Source organism: Barbus barbus, assembly GCF_936440315.1.
Source record: "Barbus barbus genome assembly, chromosome: 39".
Lineage (NCBI taxonomy): Eukaryota > Metazoa > Chordata > Actinopteri > Cypriniformes > Cyprinidae > Barbus > Barbus barbus.
Window position 1 is genome coordinate 14,474,774 of NC_136717.1, and position 15,974 is coordinate 14,490,747.

At 36.1% G+C, this 15,974-nt stretch overlaps 2 protein-coding genes across 2 annotated transcripts in view; one reads left to right on the plus strand and one right to left on the minus strand.

The window, feature by feature from the left end:
• The first annotated feature begins 8,601 nt into the window (after nucleotides 1–8,601).
• On the plus strand, nucleotides 8,602–15,569 carry LOC306858300 (RAD50-interacting protein 1-like). Its single transcript, XM_079398753.1, has 13 exons — nucleotides 8,602–8,832; nucleotides 9,658–9,899; nucleotides 10,000–10,173; nucleotides 10,253–10,393; nucleotides 11,563–11,719; nucleotides 11,818–11,928; nucleotides 12,283–12,508; nucleotides 12,587–12,724; nucleotides 12,809–13,008; nucleotides 13,832–14,049; nucleotides 14,326–14,506; nucleotides 14,913–15,031; nucleotides 15,099–15,569. The coding sequence occupies exons 1-13, from the start codon at nucleotides 8,617–8,619 to the stop codon at nucleotides 15,310–15,312; spliced, it is 2,337 nt and encodes a 778-aa protein (XP_079254879.1). The 5' UTR covers nucleotides 8,602–8,616; the 3' UTR covers nucleotides 15,313–15,569.
• cfap54 (cilia and flagella associated 54) overlaps nucleotides 15,505–15,974 on the minus strand; it is a 34,244-nt gene continuing 33,774 nt past the window's right edge. The window contains exon 69 of the mRNA XM_079399816.1: nucleotides 15,505–15,754. Within this exon, the coding sequence (XP_079255942.1) occupies nucleotides 15,635–15,754 (120 nt within the window). The 3' untranslated portion in view covers nucleotides 15,505–15,634. The remainder of the gene's footprint in view (nucleotides 15,755–15,974) is intronic.

Consider the following 15,974-nt stretch of genomic DNA (forward strand, 5'->3'; position numbering starts at 1 on the left):
AAAGCAAAGTAAAGAGGTAGGCAGGGGTTAAATGAAAAAGCAGCTCTTGTTCAAGCTCCCCCCATTATCAGCCCTTCACCCGCCTCGGTTGCACTTGAATCTTTTTGCCACGCGCTCGCGGTCCTTCCCTGCCAACTTTTTTTAGTCCTCCTCCTCTCGTTCTCCTCGCCTCAAACCTGTCAAATCCTATAAGCAAAAATATATTGAACGCACACTATTTTCTTTCTTTCTTTTTTCCTGTTTTTCACAGGACTGATGGATTTTCAATATACGAAACATTTGTCTGCATGACATCACCCATGGGTTATAACTGCATTATTTCACCAGATACTGTACTAAGGAGAGAAACACTTTCATTACCTTCATAATTCACTTTGGAAAATGTTCCTCAGACGTCTCCTTTCTCTTTAGTTTAGCTAGTTATTACTACAGGAGTAAAAAACCCATCCTTGCGTGTCACACTGGCATGCATTTAATTAACTGTCTCATAACAGATTATGATTACAAAACACTGTGGTGGATGAGATTCCTAGATGCTGACCTTGATAAAACTGCTGTGCATGGTCATCAAATTCTACATGTCACATTTCCTTCTCAAGTGGTTACGCAGATCAAACTCTACTAACATGCATTAACTTTACACTAATTGAGCTTTTATTTGACCATTTGGAGTACCACTGCACACAGACTACATTACTGTTTAAAAGTTTGGGGTCAGTAAGATTTTTGTTTGTTTGGGTACGAAGGCAATAAATTGCTAAAATTGTACTCTTACACAAGATTTCTACTTCAAATAAATGCTGTTCTTTTGAATTTTCTATTCAAGACAGAATCTTAAAAAGGGCTTCCACAAAAATGTTTCCACTTGTTTCCAAAAATGATAATAAGAAATGTTTCTAGAGCACCAAATCAGCATATTAGAAAGATTTCTGAAGAATCATGTGACACTGAAGACTGGAGTAGTGGCTGCTGAAAATTCGGCTTTGCCACCACAGGAAGGCTTTGCCACCACAGGTATAAATTACATTTTAAAACATATATATATATATATGTTTTAAAATGTAATTTATTCCTGTGGTGGCAAAGCCGAATTTTCAGCAGCCACTACTCCAGTCTTCAGTGTCACATGATTCTTTCAAAAATTATTTTTTTATATATATATATATATATATATATATATATATATATATATATATATATATATATATATATATATATATACATATATATAAAAAAATTTTTTTCAAATATATAAAAAAAGAAAACACCAACCCCAAAACTTTGAACGGTAATGTATACATATTTATTTAAAAAAGTAGTTAAGTATTAAATGTTACCGATATAAATAATATATTAAAATATATTTTATTATATAAATATGCTATATATTAACTATATTTTATTACTACTAAATCTGATCTTTTGAAATGAATCTCTTGATATTTGTTTTAAAACTATTTAAAACTTTCACTTTTAATAGAATCGGATAACTAATGTACATAATCTATATGCTAAAATTTATATTATTTAATTTACATCAATATTTATATATTGTGTCAGACATTACAAGCAGCAGCTGTTGAACTGTGACTCACCAGTTGACAGCCTTATACCGAACCTAATGCATCAAAGCAATGGCTATGCCTACCAGACTCTCTTCCAGCTTACAAGGGTAAGTTTGCTTTCTTTCATCAGCCCCAGAATTCACAGGTGACGGCGATTAGAGATGTTGTTGTGGCTTCATTTGCAGCTCTGGAAACCAAATGTAAGAGAAATTAGCTGTTATACCTTCAAACACCACAGAAATACATTTGGTACAAGCAAATTTTTCTCACAAAAAGGGATTTGTTTAACTTTAAAGGAAGCAAGTGGGAGATTTTAAGGTACATTACTGTGCCAAAGGTCCCTCGGCTACAGAAATAACTGTAAACAGTTCTGGTGTATTACTGTTTTATCATGGTTTGGAAAAACACATCTGATTGGCTGGTGGGTGTGGGACGCCAGCAGACAACACGCAGCAGACTCAAGGTAAGCACATCTTACGTCGGCGTGTGTAGGGTTATTAAAAGGAAGACAAACAGCATGCTGAGAAACAGGTCTGAAATGGCAGTGTATGATGACTGATGACAGACAGCCACACGTTCTTTAGAGTGCTGTTGTCCTAGGACGTCTTGAGCAGCACGAGCCGATGAGGCCATTTGAAGAGAGAGACGTAAAGTGCAAACATAAACACAAAAGTTAATAAGCCTGGATAAGGACTGCTAATCTTACATTTAAAAGATAACGAGTGACGAATGGAGCTGATTAAGTGCTGCTTAAAATGAGATTATTAGAGTTAACATCAACTTGCAATGGCTTATCAGGCATCACCAGGTGCCACGTAGTCTGGTGGTGTGTCACAAATATTTACAGCCTTCTTTGATTCAGTCATTCAGTCATCCTTTTGTTGTCTCAAGCACTTTATTGAAATAACTCCAAACTCGAGTGCCAGACATCACTGCAGTTAACCTGTCTGATGGTAAAAGCATTGCACTGTGGGTCAAAAACCATTTCATTCATAATTGAGAAGAGAGAAACATATGGGCATTATAAATGACTGCAATTGTCACTCACAGAGCTTTATAAGGTTTCAGACATTGTAAAGCAATCAGAGAGGCTGGGAGTGATTTCACAGGTCTGTCTTATTCACTCGACTATAAATAATCCTAGAAGACTCCCATGAAGCACAATGAATGTGTATGATACAGATGGGCCTTAAGTTTTACAGCTACATATTAAAGTTACAGTGTGTAAACCATACAACAAAAACCATACAAAGTTGAAAAAAATGTTTCATATTGTTTGGAAAAATAGGAAATCCCACACTCCAAACTTACACCACTGGTTGAACTTGACGTTAACATGACAAGGTGTGCCTTAGTATTTTACCCTTATTTAAAAGTTTACACAAATAAATTAATGGTAATTAACAGAAATTAAATTTCAATGCAAAAAAGCTGATAATTATTTTCACATTTGGGATCATAACCAATAACTATAGACAGTATTAAGGGTTTATATAAATAATTTTCATTATTATTATTATAACTATTAACAACAACAACAACAACTTTGTCTTAATAAATCACAAAATTAAAAACATGAAAAAATATATAAAAACTTGGTGAATTTAGGCATCACAACAGTATAATGCACAGTATAATGAATAGAAATTCAATGTGAGATTCATTGAACACTCTCAGAAATAAAGGTACAAAAGCTGTCACTGGGACGGTACCTTTTCAAAAGGTACATGTTTGTACCTAAAGAGTCCATTTTGGTACCGTAAAGAACATATTAGTACTTAAAGTGTATATATTAGAACCTCATAGGTACAAAAGTGTACCTTATGAAAAGGACCCGCCCCAGTGACAGTATTTGTGCCTTTATTTCTGAGTGAAGATTAAAATGAAAAGTGTAATGTGTAAAGAGTAACTTAAGGTTTGTTAGATGACAGCAAATGTGATATAAAAGCACTCCACACAGGCCTGATACTCTCTGGGGCTTCGCTCTCCATGTGTGGTCCCTCTCTGTTTCTCTCTGGGCCTGTGTGCCTCCATGCACATGGACAATATGACAACAGTGACGGCCCAAGATGAGCCAATACAAGAAAAACAATCAAGTGAACTCGACTGTGAACTCAACTGTAAGAGCTTGATTTTCACTGCCCTACTCTCCCTATCTGAAAGCAGCCCACAAACTTTGATTTCACTGCTCTGAAAGGAGGGAAAATGATTCATGCTGTTGGCGTGCGCAGCAGAGCTGCAGCTGGACGCTGCACCTGCAACTCCCAAATCTGGGAAAACAAGCTCCCGGGAGCAGGAGGAGAGAAACGGGCTGGTCTTCACACACACACACACACACACACACACACACAAACACAAACACACACACACACACACACATACATGCCGAATACCTCGTCACCAACCAAGGGCTAACTGATTACTTTGTACTCAGAAGAGTAGCTTAAACTCGTATAGAAATTCCATTTATACATTCATTAAAACAGCCACAAACAAAGGAGGCATCATAACCTTTGTGATTCAAGCCAATAAAAAGTGGCTTTTTCCAACAATAAAGGCTTTACCAAAAAAAGGTTTACTGTTGATTTTGTGACGTTTCGGCTTTCATGATGATTTGTTGGCCTGTTTATTAACTAAAGAGGAATGTCAAAGGAGCACTACTAGTTCAAAGGGCCACATTATTAGAGATCTTTACAGTCTTCTTTTGACCTGTCCACAGGAGTGCCTCTAACTCATAACACCGTTCAGTGTGACTGTTGCCCCCAAAAGTGAATTCTCCAGTCACACACACACGATACCCCTGCACATACACAAACATACCAGGAATAACGACCCCATTACTTCTCAATCCTCAGAGACATTCAGATTGATAGTGTTTTTAGTAATTGGTTTTAAAGCATATTTTGCAGTAAATTTGTGAAGAATAATGAGTCTTCAATGTTGCAAAACATCGCTAGTTATAATTAAGGTGATAGTTCACCTAAAAATTAACATTACATCATGATTTACTCACCCTCAAGCCTTCCTAGATGTATATAACTTTCTTCCTTCAGACAAATACAATCAGAGTTATATTAAAAAAAATGTCCTGAGGATAAATCATGGGGTAATTTTCATTTTTGGATGAACTATCCCTTTAAGAGTACAAGTACTGTACATTTTTTGTTTTTGCTTCGTTCTATTTGATGTACTGACACAAATTGTTTGCAACAGGTGCTTTGTCACGTTCACCGTTTACAGCTTACATGTCACAAGCAACAACAGTGATGTCCTGTGTAGACATGGTGTTTGAGCCCTACATTCCTGCAAAAAATGTTACAAATATACATACATACACACACACACACACACACACATATACATATATATATATATACACACACATATATATACACATATACATATATATACACATATACACATATATATATATATATACACATATATATATATATACACATATACATATATATATACATATATATATTATTTTTTCGTATGTAACGTATATAATGTATCTAATTACAACCCATATTTATTGAAAATTAATTGCACCAAAAATTACTTATTACACTTACTATTTAAATAATATTAATATTATTTCATTGCAAAGTGCACATAATGATGAATCTTTACATTACGTATTTACATCCCCCCCCCCCCCCAAAAAAAAAAAACTAACATGAATGAGAAACAATATTCCTATATTTAAGGACATTATTCTTATTTCTATAATCTATTTCAGAGTGTGATACAATTATTACAATTACTAATTAAATCATATTTAATAGTATTATTTAATTGCAAAGTGCACATATAATAATAGTTATATTATTATATAAATTATTTATTGCAAAATCCCCCTCTCCAAAAAAAGTTGTATAAATGAGACGTTTTTCTATATTGTTACTATAATATATTTCAGAGTGTGAGCTATATTTAGTGAAAATAGGCATTATTTGATTGCACTGACATTATTTGATACATTCTACATTATTTGATCTCTCTGAGGGTTAAAAATTGATTGAGATATTACAGAACTTAAAATGTTCTTAAATCAGTGGCATTTGCATGCGAAACTGACACAGGAAAACAGACACACAAGGGCATTCACTCACACTCACACACACACACACACAATCTCTCACGCAAACTTGTGCAGCCCCTCTATTCACACGCAAACAGCTGGGTGAGGAATGTGGGAAAAACATGCTCCCAGTTCTGTTTTGAATAGCAATAACTTCACTGGTCACCCACTGCCACTTTGAAGCATTCAGAAGGACTCTTGATACTTCACAGACAGACTGTAATGTGGGATTATGGAGTGCTGCTGGATGTTTGTAGTAACATGACCTTTGTCCTATAGTGAGAGAGATTACTGTACCTTATGATTGTGCATATGGATCCATATCATGCATACTGGACCTGTTTAAAAAAAAAAAATCATGAGATATGTATCCATGGGTACACATGACAAAAACATAACAATAAAAGACTGTTAGACCTTTTTCTCACAGTGAGATCAATCATCTTGTTTCAGCAACAAGGATGGTGAAAGACATAGTGATATATCACCCTCAGGTAACTCTGAATCTTGGCCAACCACATTTTTTTACATCAGATAGCATCCATTGCAGTAACAACTTTAGTCTTGTTTTTTTGCGGGGGGGGGGGGGGGGGGGGGGGGGGGGGGTCACTTAGAACTAAATACGTAAATTTTGTTTTAGGTCTTTGGTATGAACTGTACAAAAGAAGCTGAGTTGGTTGGGATGGTGCAAAAGCTTCCCTAAACGGTTACGTCTCCCTAGTCATATTTTCCTGGGCTGTCAGCACTGCCTGGCTTCACTCTCTGACTCAGACTGGGAGCTCAAGGTTGTCACCCTGCCGTTGTCATCGCTAAAATGCTCAGGGCCTGGAACCAAAATTTGATGGGTGGGCTGCCTCTCCCCTGGGGCCAAATGAGTAGGCTATGCTCATCAACGGTCCCGGGACAAAGTTCTCAATCACCCCCTCCCCAGACGATAACACTGTCTGGCTGTGGTACACTTGGCTGACTCATTTTTCATTTTCTTCTGACAGCTTGAAAATGCAAATATGTTACAAATGCCTTTAGGGTGCTAGTGCTTCAACTGGTAGGTCATGACCTAGTAAGAAAACAACAAGCTGAATTGAATAAACCACGCAATTGTGCGTAGTTAAAATAGGAATAGACTTATCAATAGGCTTTTCAGGGAAAGAGAATATGTTTCACAAAGCTTTTTGTAATATACAGTGACTGTTCAAAAAAAAATAAACTCTACAAAATTAAATAAATACAATTATTAAATATTAAAATAAATAATACATATATTTATTTATTTTTAATAAATATTTAAGTATTTTAAATATACACATGTGAATATATACACTAGATGCACATATAAACATTACTTATATTTTAAAACATACATATTTAAAATTTTTAATTAAAATATAATTATTTAAAAACACAATAACACAATTTAATTTTATTATTAATATTATAAATAATTAAATATGTCTAACTTGTTAAAAAACACTTTTTATTGCAATAATTCATATTTTATCACAATTTTATATGTGCAGTATTACAGATAATATTATTATTTGTAAAATTATATGTATAAATGTGTATAATTTTTTTTTTTTTTGTTTGTTTCTTTGTTTTTTTTTTTTTAAATAAAGCCCAAAACACACAGACTCACCAGTATTCATCTGGGTACTGTTACACAAGAAGGGGTCCGGTTTTCAGGGTGCTATATGTAAACTTGAAGGCACTGTGTGATGCTGACTGCCATGCTAATCTGGACTGGTGTAACGTGCCAGTTTAAGAAACTTCATACAGCTGCTGCTCAGGCCAGAATTGACCAGAATTGGCAAACACTCTCAAACCTCAAGATCCTTAACAACTTATGTCCTCTCTGCCATCCAAGGCAAGCAGAGCCCTGTCAGTCATGTCAGGAAACCTCAAACCAGAGGAGTGCATCACAGAGGCCTGCAGGCACTAAATGAGCCAAGAAATAACATTTTTGGGCGATTTATGTCTTTTGCACGACCACAATACTAGGAAATGACATGAAATGCTGTATAACTGCTTTTACAGTTGTGTCTCCGTTGCTGCACGCAAGCCAAAACTAATGTTATCAATGCAGGAACGCACAAAAAAAGCATACGTTTGGCAAATGGTTAGACACTTTTCGATTAAAATGTAAATACAGAGGCACCTATTCCGCGATATTTAAATTTGACGGTTGTTTACTAAAAACGGACGTATCAACTGCTCTTTTTCCATTGTTTCCATCTGTTTGATGAGTTGAGTCTTAAAGCTGTTGCGTCTACGTTGTCTTACATTTTTGTTATATAGTGATACGTTAGTATAAACTTGTTTCTAAACGCATACATGTCGTTTTGTTATGAATTAACGTATATATTTGATTTATCCATGCCTTCCAGAAAGATAAACTGGAAACGCTACAAACAACGTCGTCGAAGATTGAGCTCATGAATGTTAATTAGATTACGCAAACGGTTTTGATTACGTGCCTGTGTGAGTTACGTAATCACGCATATTAATATTCATGAGCCAAACTTTTTTTTTTAACCGTTTAAATTTTTACATTTTAAAAATTGTTACAATGATTTAAAGTCAATTACGTTGCGTTTGAATGATTTAATAAATTAAATATTATATATGTTAAATAGAGGCGTATATGTAAAGGTCTACTTCTGTCGAATGCAGAGTAAGAACAGCTTTGCTGCTTTTTTCTCTAAAAAGTGTACAGCGTCTTAAAATCACGATTTTAACCACGATTCGTTATTTTATCCTGATTATTATCATAATAATGTGATTAACGCTTATTGGTAGCCCTAGTTTCTGTCCATGAAAAGTATGAAAAGGCATTTTTGTTATAATTTTAGCTGAGGTACAATATTTAAAAAAATATATAAAGTTATAAAACAAAATACATGTTTGAGTGCTTTCTGCCTCTAGAGGGAGCAGCGGACAAAATCCACTGATGACGTGTCGAGCAACATGGCAGCGCTCATGATGGAGCACAACAAGGAGCTTCCTTCTCATCTACAACGAACAGACAGCAGTAACTCTGAATATCCTTCAGAGGATGGAAGCTTTACAGCTGGTGTAGTTGCACTTGTTCAGAAAGAGATAGGTGGCGATCTTAAGTCGCTAAAGAAGGTTTCAGGGCTTTTAGAGAAATTGACATTAGAGAACAAGCAGCTGGAGGAGCAGGTAAATAAAGTCACACAGACTCCGTTAGAACTGCTTTACAACTCCTGTTGTAAAGAATAAAAAAAGAGCTAAGCCATTTTATTATTTATGTATTTCGATTGGCTTAAAATGTAGACAAACTTGACTATTTATTTATTTAGTATTTCTGTTATTTGTGACTGCATGAAATTAATTATACAAAAGTGATTTTGCATACGCTGAAAGCATATTAAATGCAAGGGAATTATCTACTTTAATGATTTAAATAACTTTTGTGAAAATAAAATGTCAGTATATTGGTGAAATTATGTTCCATCGTCAATTCAGATAGATATTTATGTAGAAATGAAACCCATACTTATTCTGACCTGTACTTAATAAAATATATAAAATAATTCTAAATTTGATTAAATTTTAATTTATTTAAAAATTCTAGCAGGTTGAAGGATAGTGGTAAAGACTGGTAAAGATTTAAAATTAAAATTAATTAGTTTTTGGGGGCTGCACGGTACAGTTTTTACACTGAATGACATTTTAGTGAGTGTCTGCTGTAAATCATGGTAAAAATGTATGATAGTCATTTTTTATGCTAAAACAAATATTAAACAAAATAATATTATGTACAGATCAAATGAAAGCCGTTTTGATGCCTGAAAACCCCTTTTCCTCTTCGACCCTTATATGTAGAATTTATGCATTTAGTATTTTTGTTTTATATATTTATAGCTCCTTTCTTAATTATTTTGGTGTTATTTCTAAAATTATAGAAATTCAGATTTTTGTGTATTTACTTATTTTAGGAATACTTGTATTTATTTGTAAACCAGCAATTTTGTTTGCATGCAGGTGCTGACTGTGTCCTCTTCAGTGCCGTTGCGCGTATCGGCTGCTCTGTCCGTGGCAGAGGAGTCTCGAGTGAAGCTGGAGTCTTTAGTGGAGAAGGAGAGACTTTTGTCCAACACTTTGCAGCAGCATCTGCAGGGTGCACAGGTCTGGGCCGACAGCATCGGGCAGGTCTTGGGTCAGCTAGACACATTGGAGAGGCATATGAAGTACCTTCAATATCTGGCTCGTATTGAGGAGCTCAGGTAAGGGTTAAACTCTAAACTGTGTGTCCAGCTATTTTGGAGGGCACTGAAGGTTTTACACTGGGTTCACTTCCACTTCATTTCTTTTGTGTTGCATTAGTGACAGCATCCAGCAGTATCTGATGACCAATAGCGTGTGGGATGCGGTTGGTGCAATAGACAGGATGGCCTCTCTGGATATGGGTTTGAGGGAGTCAGGCTGTAGCCACTTGCAGGCTTTCCTCAGAGAAACACTTCGCTTTTGGCACAAGATCCTTAAAGACAAACTGGCCAGGTATTAGACTTATTTAGAATTGTATGTTTAAATGTATAAATATTTAAAAGTTCACGCTAAATGTTTGGTTCTGTTTCAGTGATTTTGAGGAAGTCCTGACGCAGTTCCACTGGCCGTTCATCTCGCCCCCAACACAGACCCTCTCTCCCCCGGCCAACGCACAGGAGCTCAACAGCCAGCTGGATCTACTGGTCTCCCAACTTGTCTCTCTCCAGACCTCGTATCCTTAATCTTCTGGAATTAAATCCACTTTAATATAGATTCATTTTCTCAATACACTCAATACTGGATTGTTTCAGTGTCCATATCAGAAGGGTTTGATTGATTTGGGGTCACAACAATATCCTTAGTTCACCCAAAATAAAAATTCTGTCATTAATTACTCACCCTCATGTCGTTCCAAACCCGCAAGATCTTCGTTCATCTTCGTAACACAAATTAAGATATTTTTAATAAAAATCCAGGAGCTTTCAGACCCTGCATAGACAGCAATGCAACTGATACATTCAAGGCCCAGAAAGGTAGTAAGGACATCGTTAAAATAGTCCCTGTGACATCAGTGGTTCAACCGCAATGTTATGAAGCTACGAGAAAACTTTGTGTGTGCAAAAAACAAACAAAAATAATGACTTTATTCAACAATTTCTTCTCTTCTGTGTTGCCTTCATGAGAGTATAGCACATGGACTATTTTAACAATGTTCTTACTATCTTTCTGGGCCTTGAACATGTCAGTTGCATTGCTGTCTATACAGGGCCAGAAAGTTCTTGGATTTCATCAAAAATATCTTACATTTTTGTGTCCAAGACGATTGAAGATCACGTGGGATTTGCAATGCCATGAGGGTGAGTAATTAATGACAGAATTTTCATTTTTGGGTGAACTAATCCTTTAAAGTGTGAGACAAACTACATGAGATGCTGTTCTATTTTATTTGGAGTATTATTGATTATTTTATAATTATTTATTATTATGTTTTTAAAGACAACGCTGGTCATTTTTTTTATACAAAGATTTTTCTTAAGGTGTGAGAAACTACACCAGAGGCTGTTAGGACTAATTATTTTATAAAGTATTTTTTATTTTTTTTTAGTTATTAAATACAGATTCATTTTCTTAATAAACTCTACTGGATTCTTTGGTCTGGGGTCACAATGATTTGCTTAAAGTGCAAGACAAACTACACCAGATGCTGTTAAGACCAACTATATTATTGTTATTTATTTATTTTCTTAAAGTGTATGATAAACTGCACAAGATGCTATTCAGACCAACTATTTTATTTATTTATTTATTTTTTTACATTTATTTAGGTTATTAATTATTTTATTTGTTTATTTCTCTTTTTTTATGTGCAAAGCTGGTAATTTTCCTTAATAGGTGTTGAAGCGATGATCTTATATCAGAGAAGAAAGAAACACCGTCTCGTCCTGGGCAGTCCCAGACTCCTCCACTCTCATTGCCCATTCAGATCATGCTGCTTCCCCTCAGTAAGAGGTTCAGATATCACTTCACTGGAAACCGACAGACCAACAACTTAAATAAGGTTAGCAATTACACATTTGTGTGAGTAGGCAAACTACTGATAAATTATCATATGTACATCAATGATATGATATTAACTTAAATTTTTCACCTTTACAGCCAGAGTGGTATTTGACCCAAGTCCTCATTTGGATGGGAAACAGCTCCAACTTTATGGACGAGAAGATTCAGCCTATATTGGATCGTGCTGGAGCCAAAGTTAATGCAAGGGTATGTTCATCATTGCATTGGTTAAATTCTATTTTCTAAATGCATATTATTGATTTTTTTAAATTTCACCTTGTACTTTTTAAATCAGAATTTCATAACTCAGTCTTCCAGGAAAGCAACTGTTTTCTCTTTGGTGACGTGCGGCAGATTTCTCAAATCCCCATCCCTTTCTTACAATTTAATGCAAGCTCAGCCTCTATCCAGTCAACAACCTATTGATAGAACCATTTTTTTTCTATATTACTTTTCACTTAAATGTACATCACAATGTGAACGAGAAGATCTGTAGCTAATTCCGTTTTAGTGCATCAAAGCCATCTGTAAGCCTTAAAATCTTATCAATCTGTCCTCCAGGTGGAGCTGTGCAGAGGACTCTTGACTCTGGCGCAGGAGAAGCTCGCCCATGATGCTCCTCGATTGCTCTACGACGATGCTCTCTTCTGCCACCTAGTGGACGAGGTTCTGCAGTTCGAAAAAGAGCTCCGCAGCACCCACAGTTACCCGCGAGCCTACCCTGGCATCTTGCACATACTACTGGAGGAGACCTTGCTCCAGAAATGGCTCAGTGTGGAGAGAAAGAGTGAGTGTAAATGCTACGAATTTGAATGTCAAATTTTCAGTTTCTACGATAAATTAAATTTTGTATGTTGCTCTCTAGTGGCTGTTGAAAAAGTGGACACTATGCTGTCTGCAGAGGGAGCCTGGAGCTCTCAGTACAAAGACATCACTGATATGGATGAGCTCAAAGCACCAGATTGTGCTGAGACCTTCATGACCCTTCTGCTGGTCATCACAGGTATCAATAATAAAAAAATCATCCTCATTTTTGATTCTTAAGGTTAAAACTTGTTTCTAAATCTCTCCGCCATCCGTCTCTTAGAACGATACCGCTCTCTGCCATGTCCGCGGGCTCAGCTCAGTTTCCTGGCTTTGCAGAAGGAGCTGGTGGATGATTTCCGTATCCGCCTCACGCAGGTCATGAAAGAGGAGTCCCGACAGCCGCTGAGCCCTCGCTACTGCGCCATCCTCAATGCTGCCAACTACATCTCCACTGTTCTTAGTGACTGGGGGGACAATGTTGTAAGTGTTTTTGAGTCACACTGAGGCTAACAGGAATTTGTATGAGGGCAAGTGTGTCTAAATCTGTTCCTGGAGGGTCACTGTCCTGTAGAGTTTAGCTCCAACACTTATTAAACACACCTGAACCAAAATAATCAAGGTCTTCAGATTCACTAGAAACTTCCAAGCGTGTTGGAGCTGGTTTGAACTAAAAACTGCAGGATACTGGCCTTCCAGGAGCAGGATTGGACACCCCTTTATGAGGGTAATGAGGGACAAAAAAAATTGCTGCTTATTAATATTTGAAGAAGTCTTGTCCACCAAATTTCCCAAGTCAGTAAGTATCTTAAAATATCAGATATTTTGACCTTTTTATGACAGGAAAGGAAAGTTTAGTTCCGGTTGTACAATGCCATGTGATGCGACTACTTAAAATTTTTATATTAATAATCAAATATAACTATATATATAATTTTTTTAATTAAAATTTTTTTGAAAAATATTTTTAAAAAGTAGTGTACACTGTACGTTCACATGTATTCAACGTGTGAGCTAAATATGACTTATTATAATGGTTAAACCACATTAAACTACTTTTTTTTTTTTTAGCATTATTAAATGTAATTTCTTTAAAATTATAAAAATAAATAGAAGTATTAAACCTACATGAATACAAATAGTACATTTCTAAGACTTTTTTTAAAGATTATTCCTTATTTTTGTTTTGTACCCTCTTATTCATCCTTGATCCATTAATAAATCAAATTATAAAATATTTTTTCAAAGTCTTGATTGAGAACAGAAGCACATACATGCACAAAACTTTCCTTTTGTTTTCTCTCAGTTCTTCTTACAGTTGCAGCAGGCTGTAGTATCAGTTGGCGAGGAGATCCTAGGTCCTCTTGGGGCCATGGAGACAGGGCGTCTGGCCTCTATGGAACAATCTTTGTTTGAGGCCCTGTTGGCCCTCCTGGAAAGGTTACGAGGAGACATGCTGGGACGATTACTGGATGCAGTCATGAGAGACGTCAAAGAGAAGGCACAGCCATACTGCAAGGACAGGTACGGGTGGGAATAGCTTAAAAACAGTTGTGGTAACAGTAAATTTAATAGATGCCTTATGAGGATGTGTGTTTTGTCCATGTTTAGTTTTAGGCCTCAAGAGCTGCTAAATGGCTCTTTAGTTAACCGAAATTAAGAAACTAGAAAATTAGTTAGGATGGTTTCAATCTGAGCAGTGATCTCTGGGTAGCTGGGGGCATAGTAGAATTATTTCAGGGCTCTTTCTGTACCAGGTTTTGAAGTGCAAGTGTCTGAAGTGAATCTGATCTATTTCAGGTGGATCTCCTTGCCCTCACAGAGCGACCAAGCCACTATGTCATTATCCAGCTCTGCATGTCCCATGATGCTTTGTCTGAGGGATCACCTGCTCCAGCTGCAGCAGATGCTGTGTCTTCCTCTGTTTCAGATGTTCTGGCAGGGCCTCGCCGAGAGGCTCGACAGCTTAATCTACGAAGACGTCAGTCTCTTGCTTCAACTTTTTCGCTGTTAAACCTTAATTTATTATAAGTTAATGTGGATTAGCTAATGCTGGTTCGGTACGATTTTTAAAATGTTTTTGAAAGTAGTCTCCTATACTCAACAAGGCTGCTTTTATATGATCAAAAGTTTCCTTGTTGAATAAAAGTATGAATTTCTTAAAAAAAAAAAAAAAAAAATCTTACAGACCCCAAACTTTTTAACGGAAGTGTATCTTTAAAAGCCTCAAAATCAAACTTAAAATTGTAGAATGGTTAAACAAAGAGGCATATTTAAAAAAGAAAAACCTTTCATATTTTAGTTAGGATTAGCTGTATTTGAAGTCTGCATGTAGTAGTTTGTTGGAGAGTGTGTTGTTGATCTGTTTTTTTTGCTCTCGCTCTTAGCTGATCCTGTATAACCATTTCAATGAAGGCGGGGCGGCACAGCTTCAATACGATATGACCAGAAACCTCTTCCCTCTGTTTGGACACTACTGCAAGAGACCTGAAAACTTCTTCAAACAGTAAGTGTATTTAATCAGAGCTAATATTTAGAAAAACCTGATTCTAATTTCTGTTTCCTCGTCTCAGTGTGAAGGAGGCCTGTCTCATCCTAACTCTTAAGGTTGGGCCGGCGCTGCTGTTGTGTGATGTGTTGAAGCAGTCAGAGGAAGATGATGGTCTTCTGAAACATCAGCAGCCCAGTCCAGAATCAGCGCTCAATGAGCTGGGAGTCTATAAGCTGGCCCCCAGTGACGTGCAGATCCTTCTCAACCTCCGTTCAGCCTGGCTCAACCAATCATAAATCACCCAAAGCAGCACTAACAAACCAATAACAAGCACTAAAACACCTGTTATATTTCATATGACTGAATGAAATATCAACATCAGCTGAGCTACATTATTTAAAGTGAACTGAAGGGAAGGGAATTATGAGGAGTGTGTTGATGTAAAATAAAAGCTTTTGCTAACATTCAGCAGAAACAAATAAATTATTCCATGTTTTAGTGCTGTCCTCTTTATTTGGTGTTAAATAAAACATTAAATTTTTTTATAACATTAAATATGTGTAGTTGGGGTATTTTGTTTTATCTCATCAATCTAGAGCAGATCAAGGCTGTGGGTTTTTATCTCAGAAGAGAGAGGAGCCATGTTATGAGGGCTGTATCTTTCAATGTGCCACCTGTTGCAGGATTAAAGCAGCGTTCCAGATTCAGAAGAGTCTGCATGCTTGGGTCAAAGGGCATCTGCATGGGTACAATCACATATTTGTGACAAAATCATACACCCATCTGTCAGGAGGTTTTTTTTCAATCATAAATACATGTTTAGAATCTGTGTTGTTATTAAAATGTTTTAGTTGAAAATAAAATGAAATATTAATATTAGATGAAAAACTTAAACCTAAACAACTTTAATCATTAGAAATGTTGCCTTGGTATCTAACTAAATGTTTAAATTGAAGTT